Source organism: Schistocerca cancellata, chromosome 3, assembly GCF_023864275.1.
Source record: "Schistocerca cancellata isolate TAMUIC-IGC-003103 chromosome 3, iqSchCanc2.1, whole genome shotgun sequence".
Lineage (NCBI taxonomy): Eukaryota > Metazoa > Arthropoda > Insecta > Orthoptera > Acrididae > Schistocerca > Schistocerca cancellata.
Genome location: NC_064628.1, coordinates 895,443,514 through 895,465,143, shown reverse-complemented (window position 1 = coordinate 895,465,143; position 21,630 = coordinate 895,443,514). Strand labels below are relative to the sequence as shown.

General features: G+C 39.1%; 1 protein-coding gene across 5 annotated transcripts in view; it reads left to right on the top strand.

Moving 5' to 3' along the window:
• LOC126175966 (zinc finger CCCH domain-containing protein 18) overlaps window positions 1-21,630 on the top strand; it is a 122,272-nt gene that overhangs the window by 67,144 nt on the left and 33,498 nt on the right. For all 5 annotated transcript variants that reach the window (XM_049923059.1, XM_049923062.1, XM_049923060.1 and 2 more), the window contains exons 8-10: window positions 3,045-3,397; window positions 8,862-9,036; window positions 13,787-14,016. In XM_049923059.1, the coding sequence (XP_049779016.1) occupies window positions 3,045-3,397; window positions 8,862-9,036; window positions 13,787-14,016 (758 nt within the window). The remainder of the gene's footprint in view (window positions 1-3,044; window positions 3,398-8,861; window positions 9,037-13,786; window positions 14,017-21,630) is intronic.

Genomic DNA, 21,630 nt, shown 5'->3' with positions numbered 1-21,630 from the left:
CATTTTTTATGTTGACAGTGTTCACACAAAGTACCTCCTGGTGTATCAGACAATGGACTACCGTGAATAAGGAACAGCCGACTTCAGCCATTTTTGACCTCACATAACCAAGGATTCCAGTGTACATTCCTCTTAGTGCAGTGGCTTCATCTGTTGTTAAGCTGGTCAGGTGTTCCCATTTTAAACCCATTGTCTCGAACTCGTTTTCCGAGGCTAGAAAAGTATCCAACCTGTGGTTGTGTCTTTTAATGGTATAAGGTCAAAAAATTCTTTGGTGACATGCAAATTGCTGTGGACACCCCAAATGAATAAGATGAGCCGAGATATCACATCCGTGGATTCATCAAGAGAAATAGAAAATGAAGCGAAGTTTGCTGCTCTTTTCATTAATTGCTGCTCCATATCTGAGGCCATATCTTCCCGAGTCGGTGAGCAACAGTTTGAGGCAATAGAGCTATTTTTTTCCAAATTTTCCGTGAGGTCTTCTGGACAAATACAAGCCGCTGCATTGCCCAGACAGTCCTTGATGAGATTCCCAGCTGCAAAGGGTTTTCCTGATTTCGAAATTCTCAGCGAGCATTTGTAACTTCTGCGCAAACTTTGCCCACCATTTTCCTGCTCCTACCATGGCATAAAAAACTAACAAAAAATATTGGTTTTAGTTGCGCTTTCCCCCAGTTCCTCTGAAAAGCAGTCATAGACACTAGCAAGGACAGCAAAATGTGGTTGCAAAATAAATAATAAATTTTTATCTATTGGAATATTTGTGTTTTAATTAATTGTAAACATAGATCAAACTACATTATTTTCCCATCCATCAAAAGACACAAAAACAAAGAATGACTCTTAATGACACTTTGCTGTCCGATAGAGAATTTGTGACGGCTTTTCAGAAAGTGGCAAAAAATAATGCACCTGAAACTTTTTCTTATGCCTGTGAAATGCAGCTTAATGCAACCCAAATACAAAAATTAATCGAAAAGAAATGTTCCTTGTTGCTGACAATCTGATATTCAGTAACTGTCATATCAGATTATAAAATTTAGTTTTATTTTTCATCTCCGTAAGTAATAAAGAGACATATGATAGGAAACAATTACTTCACTGTAATGCTGCTTGAAATTTTCTTTCAGATCTTCAAGCTTTAACTGGTGTTCCTCTTGCGACAAATTTTCAAACTGTTCTTTGTGACAAGTAATAAAGTGCTGTTCAGTCAATTAATTTTTTAAATACACGAGGTTCCAATGACATACTAAACTTTTGGCATGATTTTTGATAGCAGTTCAAAAGAAATTAATTTCCCACTCAGGTTTAAATAGCACGGACGCGCTACTTCTCCCCTTTTTTCTTTTTTTTTTGCTGTCGTTGACCATCCATCTTGATCCATTGTAGCTTTACGTCTGTTGACTAACAGCTTTGTGTCATATCAATGCTTTTAACTGTTGCTGGCGCGGCAGTCTGTCTTCCATGAGAAATGCACGTACAGTGTCATGGCAAGGCATGGCGGGTGGACCATGTGGTCAGCTAAGCAACATGGCGATGCCACTGCAACAACATACGAATTCGCCCGGGGTGCTGGCCTCAGGCAATCGTGGACGCTAGCACCCCAGGGGCACAGTTTGAACGAGCTTGGTCTAGAGCATTCTGCATTCATTCAATCAGATTTAAGTCTGTGAAGTGAAGTGAACTGGTGTATAGAGGATCTTGACGTCCCAATGCTAGTCGCTGATGAAAGTCTTTTAGTGGCTTTCAAATAGAAATGTGTGACTTTTAATGGTAATTATGTGCAGAGCAATCTGTAATTGATAGAAACAATAAATTCATGGTGTCGGTGATCTTGTCCACATCACTGACACTTCCATAAATTCAGAATGGTGTAATAAACATGAAAAGTAAGTAAAATGAGAATAAAATACCTTCTCATAAGTGGAGAGGCAAGCACACCAAACATTTACTCAATGAATTTGTTCACTAAATATGATTCACATTAAATAGAAATATATCATTACAAAAATATATATATATGCGCATGCTTCGGAATTGGTGGCCAGCATTATCTTCAAGAAGTGAATTTCAGTCTGCTAATACATAAAATTTCTCAAAACTTTCCTAGCTTTCTGAACTACCAGTTTGTTTTGTTTTTTTTTTTTTTTCTCGGAAAGGAGAGGGGGGATAGTTAAAAAGGATCTGTTTAGTACAGTCAACAGACGCACATAAAAGTAAAAGTGATGCACTAATGTTGCCCTCACAACGGGTGGGTCCATCTCATCCTGGGATCTGAATGAATAACCTGACCATCGTTTTTAACCTTCCCAACCTCTCTCTCCCTCCTTCCAAAGAAATGATCTATTAGTTCTAAAAGCTAAGATAGTGTCATGTATGTTTAAATGTGTGTATTGATACTGAAATATTTTCCTCCTATAGGTAAGTACTGGCAACCTATTCTCTGTAGTAAATATATCATTTCTGTCATTCTGTATGAATTATGATTTTTTTTAAGGTCTGCTTCTACAGTTAAATATTATTTAGTTGCAGAGATGGACCTGACATGCATTTTTCAAATATGCTGAAATTCCTGTTCTTTACTTTTATTTACCAGTTCAGTAACTGATAGAAGAAGACTAAAGCGAGAGTGCGAGTAGAATTAATTGAATTTTAAATGAAGACATGAGCTTTGTATTAAAGGTACCAGCGTAGAAGTGATATTGGGAAGATGACTTTGCAGTCCTCTGCAGTTGAATGACACTGACATTTATTTTGTTTTTTTAATATTTTCATAATTGAGTTTATAAAGCTTGTTTATTAACATTGTTCATGAAAATTTCGGTTAAAGTATGCTTGTCTGTCTGTTCTCATCTGTCTGCTCTCTTTCTAAGTTAAGGCCAAATACCAGTGGTCTCATGGGGTGATTGAGTGTGCAGTTTTAAATTGCCTTTATAGCGTTAAGAAATTCAGAATTTGCTTTGCTAAATGTGTTACTGTAAGTAATTGTACAAAATTTCCACTGTACAGTTCAGTAATGAAATCTGCACTTTGGTTTGCAGTTCGAGTCGAAGTTCCAGTCATTCCAGCTACAGTTCGTACAGTCGTGATTCACGGTCCGGGTCCCGTTCGAAGTCCAAGTCTGTGTCGCGGTCCAGGTCCCGCTCCAGATCTCGCACACCTCATTCCCGATCTAGCTCGAGGACACCCCTGTCCCGTGCACGGAGGAAAGCCAATCGACCTCTCGTTCCTACTGCACGCACCACAACTGCGGCCGCTGCAGCTGCAGCCGCTGCTGCTGCTGCTACTGCTGCTGCATCTGCCAACAATGATGCACCTCGTTCACCCCCTGCCTCTCCTCGCAAGCCCTCCTCTAAGGCATCAGCAGCAGAACCACGATCATTTGTCAAGACTGGTAAGTTTTGGCAGAGTATGTTTTGCATTTGTTATGGTGATCCTTTTTTCAAATTTCTCAATTGTACGTACAGCCCTTTGTGGAGGAAAATGCATGATAACACTGTAAACTTCTTCCAAGTTAGTGACTGGTTACTTCTGAAGTAAAATGTTTATTCAGTATGCAAGTTGATGTAGCAGTTGCAGTTTAGAAGTTCCTCAATGAATCTCCCAATACTGTCAATAATAAAAATGAACACATAAGCAGTCACTTTCTCGTTTCCAATATTGTCATTACTTGGGCAAAATGTTAATAAACACACTCAACTAAATAACACTTGTTATGAACTGACAATTTGTAAACATGGAATGGATGAAAACATGACCTGGGCGCAGAGGTGTGCTTTGTAAGTCACTTTGATTTTAAACTAGAGGCAAGGATGAGAAATTTGAGTATGATTTAAAATTTTAATTTACAATAAAATGTAATGTGGAATTAAGTTGACCTTTTGAACTATTGAGATTGTGCACCGTCCTGACTTCGAGAAGATTGGTTATAAATGAAAGATGGCACTAAAGTTAGTGATTTGGTACAGTTGTAATAAGTGAAATACCATTATTCTATATGGGCAAGACTGCAACATAGTTCTACACGCATGCTATAGAAGCCTCTGATCGACTCGTAGCACATTGGCTGGTGAGACAAGCCTCACCTCCTTTTCCCACAGCAGCCAGCTTACAGCTTGTAAAAGGAATGGGCGTGTAATAGGTTAATGTGTCACAGAAGTCACACAAAAAGTTTATGGTGAGTCGCTGCAAGGACCAGGTACAGAACAGAACGTTGCACACTGATCAACAGTATATTCACAGCGGCTGCTCATTGTTAAGGCGCACAATACTGTTACATACCTTACATTGGCAGCAACTGTAAACATTCCAGAGCGGCAAGATGTCATCCAGCTTCCACCAATCTCAGAGAGCCAAGTAAAACTGTGTGATTAGTAAGTGGATTAAGGATGCAAGAGACCCACTGTTGTTTAACAGCAGAATTTGCAAAACACAGAGGAAGCAGAGGCTGTTCCACTTTTGATTCAAAAGAACGTGCAAATGACGACAGACTAAAATTAGAAGAAATTCTAGCATTTGCAAAAAGATTGATGTGTGAAAAAGTCAACAATTACCACCGTCGTTCCTAAGCAGAAGATCTTCCTGAGTAGGCCTGCCCAAGAAAATTTTGGTCCTCTGTAATATCGCTAAGTGGGTCGAAGGCTTCTTTCCAGTCACTTGTTGACCAGTCTGGTGTGGCAATAGAAGATAGCAAGAGGAAAGTTGGAGTTCTAAATTTCACATTTAAGAAATCAGTCACACACGAGAATCATACAAACTTACCGTTGTTTGACATTGGACTCCAGTATGGAGGATATAGTAATAGGCATCCCTAGTTGAGAGAAACAACCGAAATATTTGAAAGCAAATAAGTCACCAGGCCCAGATGGAATCCCAAATTGATTTCACAAAGAGTACTTAGCTTGCATGTATTGTGAATCTCTTGCCTAGCACACAGTCCCAAGTGACTGGAAAAAAGCGAAGGTGACTGCTGTATATGAGGAGGGTATAATAATGTACCTGCAAAATTGCAAACCAGTATCCATAATGTTGGTTTGCTGCAGAATTCTTGAACGTATTTTCAGTTCGAATATAATAAATTTGCTTGATAGACAAGCTTCTGTTCAAGAGTAAGGCAAGCATAGGTTAGAAAGCATTGTTTGTGAAAAACTAAGCTTTTCCTTTTCTCACATGATATCCTGCAAACTATGAGTGAAGACTAACAGGTAGATTTTGTATTCTTAGATTCCTGAAAAGCATTGTACACCATGCCCCATTGCTGACAGTTAACCAAGGTACGAGCATATGGAATAGGTCCCAGATATGTGAGTGGCAGGAAGACTCCTTAAATAACAGGACCCAGTACATTGTCATCAACAGTGAGTGTTCATCAGAGATAAGGGTATCATCAAAACAGCCCCAGGGAAGTGTGATAGGACTGCTGTTATTTTTTATATACATAAATGATCTGGAGGACATGGTGAGCAGTAATTGATGACTGCTTGCTGATGATGCTAAGGTGTACAGGAAGTTGTTGTTGTTCGAGGATCGAAGATGACTTAGACAAAATTTTTAGTTGGTGTGATGAATGGCAGTTTGCTCTAAATGTAGAAAAATATAAGAACACAGCATTAGTAGTGTACCGCTTGACAGTCAGATAGATTAAATGTCTATGTGCAATTTCGCAGAGCATTATGGAATTGAATGACCATGTAAGAATTGTAGTAGGGAAGGAAAAATGGTTGACTTTGGGGAGAATTTTAAGAAAATGTAGTTCATCTTCAAGGATACTACATATAGGACACTAGTACAACCCATTCTTGAGTATTGCTAATGTGTTTTGGATCCACACCAGATTGGAAGACACCAAGGCAATTCAGAGGCAGGCTGACAGGTGTGGTAGCAGTAGGTTTGAAAAAAATGCAAGTATTACAGGGATTGATTTGGGAACTCAAATGGGAATCCCTGGAAGGAAAACAACGTTCTTTCCAAGGAACATTGTTAAGAGATTTTAGAGAACTGGCATTTGAAGGTGGCCGCAGAACAGTTCTGCTGCTGCCAGTGCACACTTCGTGTTAGGACCATGGAAGCACATGGACAGTTGTTTTTGCCTCACTCTATTTTAGAGTTGAGCAGAAAACGAAACAGTAGTGGTGGTACAGGGTATGCTCCAACTTGCACTGGATGGTGGCTTGTGGAGTATGGTTGAAGATGTAGATGTAGACCCTGAATGAAATTCCACTCTGCAACAGAATGTGTGCTGATTGAGAAGAGGTAGTGCTTGAAGTAAAGCTGTGAGGACAGTTTGTGATTCATGTGCTTGGATAGCTCAGCTGATACAGCACTCATCCATGAAAGGAAAATGTCTGAGGATTGAGTCCCAGTCTTACACACAGTTTTGATCTTCGAGAAGTGTCTGAATTATAGACAATGAAGGTGTCTCAGACAGGGAAATGAAAGTTACCTCAGAATTAAAGCATGGGAATAATTAAAGTCTACGTACCAGTACTGTGTGCTCACATTCTGAGATGAGGTAGAAGACTGCTACATTGAATGTAGGGAGATTTATACTTGACAACAGGTACTGCTACAAGCTGATAATGCAGTGGGGTGGGAGATTTTTATGTGAAAGTAGACATAAAAATAGAGATGCACCAGTGAGAAACTTTCAGTAAGATAGCTGAAATTAAAGGTCATACATTAGATGGATTTGTTGTTAATGTACTTCCTCAGTAGGAAACAGAGTGAAAATGGGCTTGACAATGAACCAAGTGGAACTAAAACTGTAATTGTTGCAGTGACACAGATTCCATACCTGAATTACAGGGGGGCTATGAAAAAAGCTGCAGTGTAATATACAGGGTGATTATAATTAAAGTTAAACGTTCAAAATGCTTTAGAAATAACACCATTGTTCAGAATGACATCAAACTGCAATGGAATATTATTGGAGAAGGGGGAAAAGTATGAAAAAGAAGAAAAAAATTATTGTGAAAATTGATCAATAGATGGTACTGTATATGTCAGAATACATAAATGAAAACACCTGTCGTGCACACAACCCATTGAAGTTGGTATAAACACGCCGGTACATGGCTTTTCCTCCTTTCGTGTCTGTGATGTTCGCCATGACTGTCTCAATGCAGGATTGCGCTTTACTTGTAAAGCTGTATTACAAGAATGATGACTGTGCACACATCACTCTGCAGAAGTTCCGGAGACTGAAGGATTTAAAAAAGACGTTGGTTCAATGACTGCTGTGGGTCTGGAGAAAATGATTCGGAAATTCGAAAAAACGGGTTCTTTTGGTGTGCAACCTGGTAGAGGGAGGAAACATATTGATTTGACGTCAGTGGAAGCAGTGGCCACAGCAGTGCAGGAGGAGACGATTGGTTGTGTGCAAATGTGTGGTGCACAGAGAATTGCCTGAATATTGGACATACCCATGAGCACAGTGCGTAAAATCCTACAAAACATCCTTCTTTGCTATCCATTCAAAATTACCCATGTTCACGAGTTGCTCACTGTTGACCCAACAGCAAGAGAGACATTTTCTTTAGAATTTCTTGCTCGCGTGGAAGTGGACAATGATTGGCTGTGGAAGATTTTGTGGACAAACAAAGCCCACTTCCATCTGACGGGATATGTCAGTACACAGAATTGTCAAATAAGGGCAACAGAAAATTGGCACGCAAATCAACCAGCACCACTTCATCCTGAAAAGGTCACTTACGGCATCATTTATCATAGGACCATATTTTTTCGAAGAGGCTGGTGCTTCCAGTCCTATTACCCGTACTGTCACTGGTGAGCACTATGAGTGTCTTCTGCGCAGTCACATCATTCCACAGTGTGAGTGTGTGGAGGGGATCATTTTTATGCAAGATGGCGCACCTCCGCACATTGCAAATCCAGCAGCTGCTGAAGTGCCATTTTGGAAATGGTAGAATTATCAGCTGACATTTCCATACAGCCGTCCTGATCACCTGGTCTTAATCCATGTAACTTCTGGCTGCGGGGCTATCTGAAGGATGTTGTGTTCAGTGTTCCGATTGCGATCTTAGCAGCATTGAAGGCATGCATTGCACAACACATTCTGAATTTGACCCCAGAAACACTTCGATCAGTTGTGGAACATGCTGTTTCTCGATTTCTACTTGTTGCAGAAAACGGCAGGGAGCATATTGAACATGTTTGCACCAGCCACACGGAAATTAATAATCAGATTTGATTTTGATCGATGCTTTTTTATGCGGTTTATGGCCTCAGGACAATTAAAAACAGATTTTTCCCATCTGATGTGATATGACTTTTCCGTGGTGGATGGGCTTACATAACTAACAGTATCACACCTGTACACCCATACACAATGAGTACTACAGTTTCTTTAAAAGTCAAACGTACACCTTAGGCATTGTTGTATGATTCATTTGTCTTTTGTACTCGACCACTATTAAATTATAATGCTTCATTTTGTAACTATTTATTTTTCTTCTGCCATAAGTTTTCTGCTTTCTCCAATAATATTCCGTTGCAATTTGATGTCGTTCTGACCAATGGTGTTATTTCTACACTGGTTTGAAAGTTTAACTTTAATTATAATTATCCTGTTTATAATTTTTCCAACAGAAAATAGATGTAATATAATTGGAAATCTACTCACCAAATAGTGGCAGAAGCAGACCTCTACAAAACTTAAAGAAATTTGCAAGCTTTTGCAGCCTATTATATTCAGATAGAACTTGAATTTGAATTGTATCTACTGTTAAAAGTACACAAATTGTATAACGCAGCATATGTGGTGTACAAAGTTGGTTTATCCCATGTCATACAAAACTGTTTTGCGTGATACTAAAATAGTATTACACTTCTCTCCCCAGCCAAGCCACTTGCATCAACAGTTACTCAGTCAGAGAAAAAGGCAGCTAATGAAAGGGTACTCCTGATGAATCCGCCAGCTCCCAGTCCTCGCAAGCCGAAGGAAGTAAGACCACCTTCGCCTGGAATGAGGAGTAAATCTGCACAGAATCCTCCAGCACCTGTTCCAAATACAGTGTAAGCTATTTTTTGTTTTAAGCATTATGCTGCACAGTTATCTCAGCGTTGATAATCTCATTGAAACTAGAATGGTTTTCATGATATAGACTTAGAAAGAAAATTAATGTACTTCAGTGCAAATACTTTTTTTTCAGTCTGAGGAAAGAAAACTATCTCTCATATACATCTATATCTATTTTCCTAAAATCAGCGTACGGCATTTAGTAATGGCAAACCAATATCATCCACACCCTTCCCTCTTTTTACAGATGGTATATTTGAAGATAGACTATTGGTGCTTCTCTGTACAAACCTGGATTTTTTCTATTTTTACTCTCGTTATCACTGTACAAGATGTACGCTAGCCTTGTTTTTGTACCGGACCTCTTGGGAGTTCAGAGAGTAAAGCATTCTACAATGTGCAGTGACTTTCTTAAAGAGCCTCCCAATGGATTTTTTGGGAGTATTTCCGTAGTGACTTATAAGGAAACTTGCCAGTATGGTCAAATTTCGTAAGTGGTGTTGTGTGAGAAAAGTACTGTATTGCAATGTTGATGTACAGGTAATGGAATTTATTAAATAATACTATTAATTTTCTTGTCAATAGCTTGACACATCATTGTAAAGTAAGTCAAAGACCATGAAACAGTAAGTACTGGTGCTATACTTCATTGTAATTTTGATTTAATTTGCATGTTTTCATGAGATTTTGAAATAATTTTTTGTGTATGATGTTGAAAGAAAAAAATCTTGACAGAATGACTGAGTAATGGAACTTAGTAGTCTGTCACGAACTATTGCTGTCTGGTACAGCGCATTTGGTTGCTTTGACCCATTTATAAAGTTACATTTCCAAGCCATATTTACTATTACCTTTCCCATGTTAGTGAGAAGTATGCACTGAATACTGTAATTTTTTTTTTTTCAATTAAGGGTTCATTCATCTTTTTTCCCCCTTATAACCAGTTTAATGGAGACTGCTGTAGCCTTCTGTAAATAATAGTGGCCGACATGGTTGATACAATCTACTGAATCAAGGTGGCCTTCTGTAAATAACAGTGGCTGACATGGTTGACACAATCTACTGAATCGTGGTGGGTAATTATTAGTTGGCTTTTCAAGAATTTTATGTAGTATGTGGTTGTATTTTAATAAAATACTTGAATCTTTAAGTAGTGGAATATTAGGCTTTTCTCTGGCTTCTAGTCATCATTGTCATCATCTGTAGCAGCTGCAATTTGATGTCCACTGTTGTATTAAGACACATTCAGACTTTTCTGTGTACACTGGCTTCAGCTATAAATATTTATGTAGTTTCTGTATATTTTCTAATATCGTCTAACCCCTTTCAACAAAGTCATTTCCTGGGCTTTTCTTACATCTTGAATGGTTTTCAGTTTCATTTACAGTTTTGGCCATCCTAGTTTAGACAAACAGAAAAGTCTTTCTTTTGTATTTCTACAGTGACTGCGTGGTTTATTTGTAAGCAAGAGGGAATAACAGAGATGCCTAATGTGATAAATTCTGTCTAGGTCACTAGTAATGATTTGACCATATCCAAGCAAATACCATTGTTTCAGAGGAGCAAATCACTCTGTGGTTGTTGTTCATAACAAGTTTTAAATGGTGGATGCAGCACTGTAATATTTAGCTCAACACTTCTACACATTTATTGTCACTCATAGTCTTATGATTATCAGCTTGTCTGTAAGAATTCCTGAAGTATATTAATCACAGATCAGTAATTCCACTACACGATGGAGTATTTTGACAATGGCAATATAATTTCAGTGAATATCCAGTCTCCAGCTCTTTGAACGAAACATAAGACATTTTACTCACAGATGTTGTAAGTTGGCAGCTAAAACAAGGACAGCCCAATGAACTTTCACAAAGGTATTTATTATGATGGCTGCCATTTAGTTGTGAACACTTTGACTGTTGGGTGCTGACTGTGACACTGAGATGTTATCGTAACAATTACTAACTGTAGTCTGTGGCATTGCCTGTTACTCACACTTAGACACGCATAAGAACAAATTTCAAAATATGGATGTACACATTGGTTATTGTACAAAAGAGAGTAAACTTACAGGATACACAATTAAATGGACAACATAGTGAATCTTTTTAACTAAGGTTAGTATAATGAGGGAAAAAACTATGTTGTGACTACAGCACATACAGGGTTATTACAAATGATTGAAGCGATTTCACAGCTCTTCAATAACTTTATTATTTGAGTTATTTTCACAATGCTTTGCACACACATACAAAAACTCAAAAGTTTTTTTTAGGCATTCACAAATGTTTGATATGTGCCCCTTTAGTGATTCAGCAGACATCAAGCCGATAATCAAGTTCCTCCCACACTCGGCGCAGCATGTCCCCATCAATGAGTTCGAAAGCATCGTTGATGCGAGCTCGCAGTTCTGGCACGTCTCTTGGTAGAGGAGGTTTAAACACTGAATCTTTCACATAACCCCACAGAAAGAAATCGCATGGGGTTAAGTTGGGAGAGCGTGGAGGCCATGACATGAATTGCTGATCATGATCTCCACCACGACTGATCCATCGGTTTTCCAATCTCCTGTTTAAGAAATGCCGAACATCATGATGGAAGTGCGGTGGAGCACAATCCTGTTGAAAGACGAAGTCGGCGCTGTCGGTCTCCAGTTGTGGCATGAGCCACGTGTGAAACTTGCCCGCACGCGCTCAACCGTTTCTTCGCTCACTGCAGGCCGTCCCGTTGATTTCCCCTTACAGAGGCATCCAGAAGCTTTAAACTGCACATACCATCACCGAATGGAGTTAGCAGTTGGTGGATCTTTGTTGAACTTCGTCCTGAAGTGTCATTGCACTGTTATGACTGCCTGATGTGAGTGCATTTCAAGCGCGACATAAGCTTTCTCGGCTCCTGTCGCCATTTTGTCTCACTGCGCTCTCGATCGCTCTGGCGGCAGAAACCTGAAGTGCGGCTTCAGCCAAACAAAACTTTATGAGTTTTTCTACGTATTTGTAGTGTGTCGTGACCATATGTCAATGAATGGAGCTACAGTGAATTTATGAAACCGCTTCAATCATTTGTAATAGCCCTGTACTTCCACAGGTTCCTAGTTTTCCTAATTTGCTTAATATATCAATGAACAAGTTGTTGTGATAACCAAAGATATTCTCTAGGTTGAAAAAATTAGGGCAATAAAATCAGGAGAGTAGTTATTGGAATTAAATGTGCTTAAAGGTCAAAATAACAGAAGTATTTTTTGGTAGGTAGAAACTTTAATTCTGGATAACTTTTCAGGAAAAGCAACATGTTTACTTGGATAAGAAAAATTAGAGCTTTAAAATGAGCTATGTCACTTTGGAGATTAATAGTCATTAGTCGATGACATTCTTACAAGCACGTGGTTTTTTTAATGTAGTAAATTACAGTTTTCTCTTAAAGTGTTTTATGGTTAATAAGGTATATCAACACAGCTCAAATAAACTGTTGCATAAAGAATATTAATGAAATATTGCCTACATCTACATCTACATCCTTACTTCACAAGCCACCTGATGGTGTGGTGGAGGGTACCTTGACCACCTCTATTGGTTTTCCCTTCTATTCCAGTCTTGTATTGTTCGTGGAAAGAAAGATTGTCAGTATGCCTGTGTGTGGGCTGTAATCTCTCTGATTTTATCCTCACGGTCTCTTCGCAAGATATACGTAGGAGGAAGCAATATACTACTTGACTCGTCAGTGAAGGTATGTTCTCGAAACTTCAACAAAAGTGCATACCGAGCTACTGAGCATGTCTGTTGCAGAGTCTTCCACTGGAGTTTATCTGTCATCTCTGTAACGCTTTCGCAATTACTAAATGATCCTGTAACGAAGTGTGCTGCTCTCTGTTGGATCTTCCATCTCTTCTATCAACCCTATCTGGTACGGATTCCACACCGGTGAGCAGTCTTCAAGCAGTGGGCAAACAATTGTACTGTAACCTACTTCCTTTGTTTTCCGACTGCATTTCCTTAGGATTCTTCCAGTGAATCTCAGTCTGGCATCTGCTTTACCGACGATTAATTTTATATCGTCATTCCTTTTTTTAAAGATAGATACGAATTTGAATATTTTAAGTAAATTGGTATATAGTTATCATCAAAATAACAGAGAGAAAGAAAAAGATTATGTAAATAATGAGTAGAATTGTAGCAAGTGGAAGCGCCACCGCCTAGCTACATTTCAAGAACAGAACTGTTGTGGCTTAATTGGCTGGTGATGTGATACAATTACAGTAACTGCCAATTTGTTTGAGGACTAACAAGAACCCTAGTGTGATATAATGGATTGGGAAAAAAAGCCAGAAAAATATTTACAGTTTTAATTAACAGTGATCCATCAAAGTGTTGGTATGGGTGAAAGTTATTCTGTTGCTACATTATACTTTGTGCAACACTTTATTTGCTAAAGTAGAATATGATGAAAAAAGAATCACTTGAGAAACGTTGCTGATGATGTTTGATACAGAAGGTTTGTGATTGTGGTGGCATAGAAGAAACAGTGCAGGTGGTACATGGGTGTCTGTCAGTGAATTGATGCAATGTTTTTCTTTTCTTTATTTTATTTTATTTATTTTTTCTTAAAGGAAGGGAATGTATAGATGTTGGTGTTGTCTTTATGGTTCTGAGAATACTGCCATTACTTGGATATTATTGATTTTTGTGTGTTATATCTTGTGCATGTAACACACTGATCCACTTTTGAAATACAAATGTCATGTTTCAGTCCTCCTCGCATTCCTGCTGTCTCCAAATTAGCAATGGATCGTTCCAAAATTGTTTTGGCTGCTGCAATGTCTAATAAAGAAAAGCAACGTTCACGATCTCGGTCAAGGTCAAGGTCGAGGTCTCGGTCATCACGATCTTCATCTGGCTCAGATTCAAGTGGTTCCAGCAGTGATTCATCAGGTTCCAGCTATTCTTCATCTTCAAGCAGCAGGGAACCTTCACCAAAAGGTACAGTTTTGTGTTGGCTTGGATTGTGTATGCGGTTGCAATTTCAGTAAAGGGCTGTACTAATTTATCAGATTCAGTATTAGAAAGAGATTTAAATAACTGATACAAATAAATCTGCAGAAATGAAATGCTCAGTTTTTGTATTATTAGTGCTGTGTGAAACACAAATGTCTTCAACCTGCATTTCCGTAGATATGTATTGTGTGTTGTTGGGTAACAGTCATACTAAGTTTTTGGAATATTTTATTTCACTTACAATCATAATACAAACAGCAGAATTGGAACAACATTTATGGCTGCTGTATTCAAAGTTTGAGAGCCAGTGGAAGGAAGTAAGTTTTTGTAAATTATTAATTCAGAATGAAACATCAGTATCTTACCTGCATCAGTAATTTTCAAAAATTTACAAATATCAGTAAGTTATTCTGAAGTGCAAGAATTTAGCATTATGCCTCAGCTACTGGGGCAAATGTGGTTTCTTCTTCTTGTACTCACAACTGTTTTAATTAATGTCCCACAACTTGCAGGAATTTTGAAATGTTAACCCTTTCACAGCTACAGATGTGCTGTCGTAGGCCTTGTAGAGTGCTGTGTTGTTATTGCCAAAGCTGACTGACTGCTCCATAACCCGACCGTAGGAGACCCTTTCCTGCCTGCTAAATTACCTGAATTGGCCTCCTGGCCCATGCTGAATGTTTCAAATGTATCTTTTGAGCTAAACTTTGTACAGTCCTTACATCCACCCTCTCCAGTTTGTCTCTGCTCGTGGTGCATACTAGCACAATCGTTCATTCACGAACAGTTTACAAGTGAATTGAGTGCTTGCATGAACACTCTCAGTATCCAGATATTTTTCAAGTATATAAATAGAATTAATTATTCTCAGCAAACTTCAAGAACCAAAAATAATGTTCTTGATTAGAAAATATTTCCTTTGTGTTGAAATAATTTGATTGCACCATAAAGAGATGACTGAGCATAATTTTTTACTAACTGAAGTACTTTCCTTTGCCTGCTTCCCTCTGTTGTGTTACCAGTTTGTTTACAGCTTCCCTAACGGGAGAGAAGTGAAAATCTGCGAGTGCCATTTTTCACCTTGTTACCGTCTTGTGGAGATCATGAGCATTTATAAAGCACAAATTGCAGAACATGAAGGGGGGGATGCCATTTCTCTGTCTTATGCACTGGTTCTACTGAGCTCAGTAACATGTCACAACACCCAACTGCCACCATACTCGAGTTGTGGTGTATGATATTTGGATTTTCTTGATATTATTGTTGTTATTATTAGACAGTCTTCTCTGTTTCAAACATTTGCATTGTGTTATGTGTGGTCAACATTCACCGCTATCTTTGAACATACCACTAAAAAGCAAGCATCTTGTAACTTTATCTAAACTGTTTCTCCTCATTTTGACATTTGTTTTGCTAATCATAAGCTGTTGAGCTTATGATCTTACAAGTTTCATGCAATGGATCACCTCCGTAGCAGTGAGTGAGAGTTTACTGCAGAGATGTTTCTGTTCTCTGCCAGGAAATATATGCATGGTCTGACACAAAAGAAATTAGATTGCCTCTGAAAATTTGTGTATTTACTGCATATATCACATTAGTAATTGTTACCTTCATAGCTAAACCCATTTAATGATGTACACAGAATATATGTGTGTGTATTCCTTCCACTGGTCGAAACATTTCTGTGTTTGGTTTTGTTAATTAGTTGTGCAAAGTATATGTCTAATATATCTATGAAAATAATCAATTTTTGGAAATATAATGTAGTTGAATAAATAAAAAATCTGAAACTTCCTGGCAGATTAAAACTGTGTGCCCGACCGAGACTCGAACTCGGGACCTTTGCCTTTCGCGGGCAAGCGCTCTACCATCTGAGCTACCGAAGCACGACTTACGCCCGGTACTCACAGCTTTACTTCTGCCAGTACCTCGTCTCCTACCTTCCAAACTTTACAGAAGCTCTCCTGCGAACCTTGCAGAACTAGCACTCCTGAAAGAAAGGATATTGCGGAGACATGGCTTAGCCACAGCCTGGGGGCTGGAAACATCCCCCAGGCTGTGGCTAAGCCATGTCTCCGCAATATCCTTTCTTTCAGGAGTGCTAGTTCTGCAAGGTTCGCAGGAGAGCTTCTGTAAAGTTTGGAAGGTAGGAGACGAGGTACTGGCAGAAGTAAAGCTGTGAGTACCGGGCGTGAGTCGTGCTTCGGTAGCTCAGATGGTAGAGCGCTTGCCCGCGAAAGGCAAAGGTCCCGAGTTCGAGTCTCGGTCGGGCACACAGTTTTAATCTGCCAGGAAGTTTCATATCAGCGCACACTCCGCTGCAGAGTGAAAATCTCATTCTGGAATAAAAAATCTACTTACCAAGTGGTGGCAGGAGAACACACATGGAAAGGTATTGAAATCTGTAAGCTTTTGAAGACAGTGGCTCCTTATTCTGACAGAAGGGGTGAAGGAAAAATACTTGTGGGGTTTAGGAAATGGAGAGAGTTTGGCGAAGTTGCCCAGAACCATCGGTCAGGGAAGACTTACCAAATGGAATGAGAAGAAAGATTGTATATTGGGGGACAGCACTAGATAAGATTTGAAAATCTTAGAGGTTAGAGGGTAATAAACAAGAGAGTAATAAACAAGACAGAGATTACTGACAAAACATTGTGGGAGAGTTAAAATGAAACAGGCACCGAGGTCAAGACTGTCATGTAGTGGAGCATGCTCTGCAACAGGATACTGTATGTTACCATTATACACTCTTTGTCTATGCCCATTCATCCTAACTGATAACTTGATAGTTGTCATACTAACATAAAAGGCCCAACATTGTTTAGATAATGGCTAGTACACAACATGTGCCATTTCACAGATGGCTCTCCCTTTGATAACATATGTTGTGCCAGTTATGGTGCTGGTATCAGTGCAGTGGCATGTCTTACAGTGGGTACAGTCACAGGGGTAGGAGCTATATACTATAAAAGGAAGAGCCAACTGTGAAACGATACATTGTGTGCCAACTGTTAGGTAAAAACTGTTCATCCTTTTATATTCACATGACTACCACCAAGTTATCAGGTGGGATAAATGGGCATAGGTAGAGGATGCATACTGGCAGCACACAATATCCTGTTGCAGAGCATGCTCTGCAACATCTCTGTCATGACCTCAGTGCCTGTTTTCACCAAGTGTCATCTGGACTCTTCCCCCAGACACGAGTTTCTCAGAACTCCACAGGTGTGAGCTGGGGTTGCAGCAAGTCCTTGTGCTACCCACCTCGCTTTAATTTAATTAATTTCTTCAGTCTCAACATTTCTTGTCAGCGACTATCCTTTTCCTCACTCTTCTTTTATTTTCCTATATCTTGTATTTTCTGACCTGTGTATATTTCCCAACCCCCATCTCTACGCCATACAGTGAAACTTAGCTTTCTTCTCTTATTAACTCGTGCACAATTTTTTGTCAATAAGTAGATGTCTGAAATAAACTGCTTAGCCATTGCCACTGAATTGATAGATGTTGATGAAATGTGTTGCAGTGTAAGGACATATTTTGGGATAGTGGAAAAGCTGTATACTAATACGTCGCAATAAATATGAGGGCAATTCCCTAGAAGTGTAGGGAAAATCATGCATGGGTGTCAAAAAGTTCACAAGTAACAGAGAGAGTTTTCAGCTAGTTGTACTGAAATACTCGACAAAGAAAGCAATAGTGGAGCAAATTCCAACAAGTTGCGAAGATTGAGGAAATCATGCATAATGTTTGTAGGATCACTCTACACGCTCTCTGGATTTTGGTTCCTGAGTTTCCCAAAGCACTATACACAGTATTTTAAAGGAAAAGTTACAAATTGGAAAATGTATGCAAGATGGGTACTCCATATGCTGACAGAACATCATAAACGGCAGTGAGTTGATTGTACCTTCAAATATCTTTGCTGCTTCGCATGCATAAAGAACAACTTTTGGACTCAATTGTCGCAGGTGACGAAATCTGAGCGTATCAATTTACACCTGATGCAAAACAACAGTCACATAAGTGGCATCATCCAAAGCCATTAAAATTCGAACAAAAACAGTCTGCTGCTAAAGTCGTGGTGGCAGTGTTTTGAGACCAGAAGGGAGGTACTATTGTTGACTTCCTGCTTGCTTGGACAACAATAAATGCTGACAGGTACTGGGAAACGCTGAAAAAAAATCAAAAGTGCAGTTCCGAACTGAAGAAGAGGAACATCGAGCAAGGGCATAAGCATTCTCCATGACAGTGTGCGTGCACACTTCACACGTGCAACCATCGATCTGCAAAATCCTTGGCTGGAACATCATCGCCCACCCACCATGCAGTCTGGACTTGGTACCGAACAACCGTGTTCCCAAAGTTGAAGGAACATTTTTGTGGAAAGCAGTTCTGCTCCAACGATGAGGCGAAAGATGAGGTTCAGGGCTTCCTGAAAGACATGGTAGCAAGCTAGTATGACATCAACATTTTAAAACTGCCACAGTCTCTGCGAATACATTAACTGAAATGGCAATTGAGTAGTTGTATATTTAAAGATATAAGAACTCTTACTTCTGGGATTGCCTTCATAGATAGTAAGTAATGTGAAAAGTCTTCTTTATTATGTACTGAGCTAGTATTTGTAAGTAACCTTAAGTTGTTCAACACAAGCAGATTTGTTTTGGCTTTATGGCTTTTTTAAGGATGATAATCAGCAAGCCATTTGTGTTTAAAAATTGTTGAGTCACAGACTGCCATTCTGCAGTGATTGCCCATTTTACATCATCACTGAAAATTGTAAATATCTATCCTTTCACTGCCGACTACACTCTAGCAGTGTGTCTGTATTGGTGTGTATATATTCTAACAGCACTAAGGTATGATATTTTTTCATCTTGTCATATATTTATAAGATATGAAGTCACTCTGAATCAACAAATTTGGCCTTGCAGAATTGTGTTCTCACAGTACAGCATTAACCCTTTTAGTGCCAAATACGATCTGATCGTGATTCAGATTTTCGGCGAAAAATGCCAGTAACGATCTGATCGTGATGCCCTTCTTATTCATTTTTTCCGCGCTTGAAGGCAAAGTTGTTAGTATTTCCTAGCCAAGACGCAGAAGGAAGGTCGAAGGCACAGCATATCGATCTTCTTTTCGATTGTCAGTGCGATATTTCGAGTAAAATAAACTTCTCTGGTGGTGTTTGTTTACCGACTATTTCGCGGCAGCATGGCGTCGTCAAGTAAGAAGTTGCGGTTCGATACAAGTGATTTAGACAATAATATGATAAGTAGTGGAAGTGAAGATGAATTTGCAGGATTTGCAGAAAGTGAATCGGATTACGAGATGTCAGGTGGAGAAGAGGACTCGTCGTTTTCTTCTTCAAGTGACGATTGTGCGTCAGCAAATGACGACGACGACGACGACCAAACGCAACTAAATTGCAGTGCAAATACTTTTGTTGAAGTAATGGATGAGGCATCAGATAATCCACCTCCTCCAAGTTTCGTGTATGCAGAAGTACCAGGCCCTAAACATATACCAGCAAACGCCACACCAATTGATTTTTTCAATTTGTTCTTCTCACTGCAGCTTTTTACGATTATGGTGACAGAGACTAACAGATACGCTCGCCAGGTGATTCAGTCTACGCATTTATCGCCAAATTCGAGAATCAAACAGTGGCAACCAACAACTGTAGCAGAAATGAGGGCTTTTATAGCAGTAATTTTGAATATGGGACTGATAAAAAAACCGACGATTTTTAGTTATTGGTCAACTGATGCAAACCTGTTGACACCGTGGTTTTCACAAATGTTTTCACGCAACAGGTTTCAGTTGTTGCTGCGATTTTTCCATTTTGTAGACAATTCGAAACTTCACCCTCCTGGTCACCCATTATATGATCCAACAGCCAAGTTTCAAGTGTTGGTGGATATTGCCAACAATGCTTTCCGTCGCTACTACACTCCACACCAGCAACTGAGTGTCGATGAAAGTCTTGTTGGGACAAAGGCGCACTCGCAGCTAATCCAGTTCCTTCCCAATAAACATCATCACAGATGGGGAGTCAAATTTTGGATGCTGTGTGATTCAGTCGTAAATTACTGCCTGGGGTTTTATGCATACCGTGGTGCAAAAAGTGATGATGACAAAAACGAAATAAAAGAGAATGGCCTGGGATATGTAGTTGTCATGAAACTACTAGCTCTTGGGAGCTACATGCAAAAAGGTTACCATGTGTTTTGCGATAACTTTTTTACATCTATTCCTCTAGCAGAAAAACTGTATTCAGTTGGCACTTATCTAACAGGAACAATTAGAAGAAACAGAAAATTCCTGCCACGTGGTCTTCTGTCAAATTATGCTGTAGGTCAGCTAAAGTTTTTCAAGAAATCTTTTATACTTCTCTGTGGCTTCAGACAGAAGAAATCACAGAGAAATCCAGTCCTCCTTGTGAGTACATCATCCTCTGCTACATCATCAGAAAAGACAATTCGCAATAGACAGTCGGTCAAGAAACCGGATGTTATTTTTGATTATAATAAGTATATGGGTGGCATTGACTCATCTGATATGATGGCATACTGCTATTTAGATGAGAGGAGGACTGTCAAGATGTGGAAGAAGGTAGTGTTCAGCATAATTGCCAGGATGTTGCTGAATGCATATGTTTTGTATAAGGAAAGCCTAAACCCCAGCGACAAACCACTGACACGGCTGAAGTTTAACAGCATAATCATTTGCAAACTTTCTAAACAGTGGTTTCAGGCAAGGACTGCAACCACAAGTGCAATAGATATAAATGTGCCTGCTCCAACAGTATATGGTGTAGAGACTCTTCCAGGGAGAAAGGAACGCTACTGCAGTGTTTGTTCTACGAAGGATAAGAAGCGCCGTTCACGAACAGTGTGTGTTTGTTGCAAGAAAGGACTGCATCCTTCATGTGTTGGTCAGCATGTGTGCAAGTAGTTGTCATAACTGCAACCTCACATTTGTCAGTGATTTATGACTGAAGAACTGAGAACACGTTCAGAGCAAAACAATTTTTTTTTGTAATGTTATGTTCTTTTTGATTTTTTCCTTAGTGAAATAAAAAATTTTTGTATTCCTTTATGGTGTTTTTGTTAAGGAAACTACAGAGATTCTATATATACCTGAAATTTTTGAGTATATCATCATTTGATGGGTCTCAGAGTGAACTGAAATCAAAGTTTTAATTTTTTTCGATAAACCCCATCATGAAAATAATTTTTTTCTCTGAAAATATGTTCTTTGACAGTGTGTATTGCACATATTACTGTAGGCAGCAGCATTCCCTAAAAATTAAAAAAAAATTACATTCCTTTATGCATTAGTTAAGATTTTATTGCAAGTATGGCAGAGGTCTGCATTTTACTGTAAAATCGCATGGCACTTTTAACATAATCTTTTGAGAAAACGTCTGGCACTAAAAGGGTTAAACTGCAGAAGTATGTTGAGAAAAAAGTCACTGCCTCCTCCTAAGAGCTTAAACTGAGCTATACTGTTCCTTAATTCAGGGAATTTACCACCCCTTAAATTTAAGTGAGCATTCCAACCACGTCAGTCACGTTACAATTCATATTACCT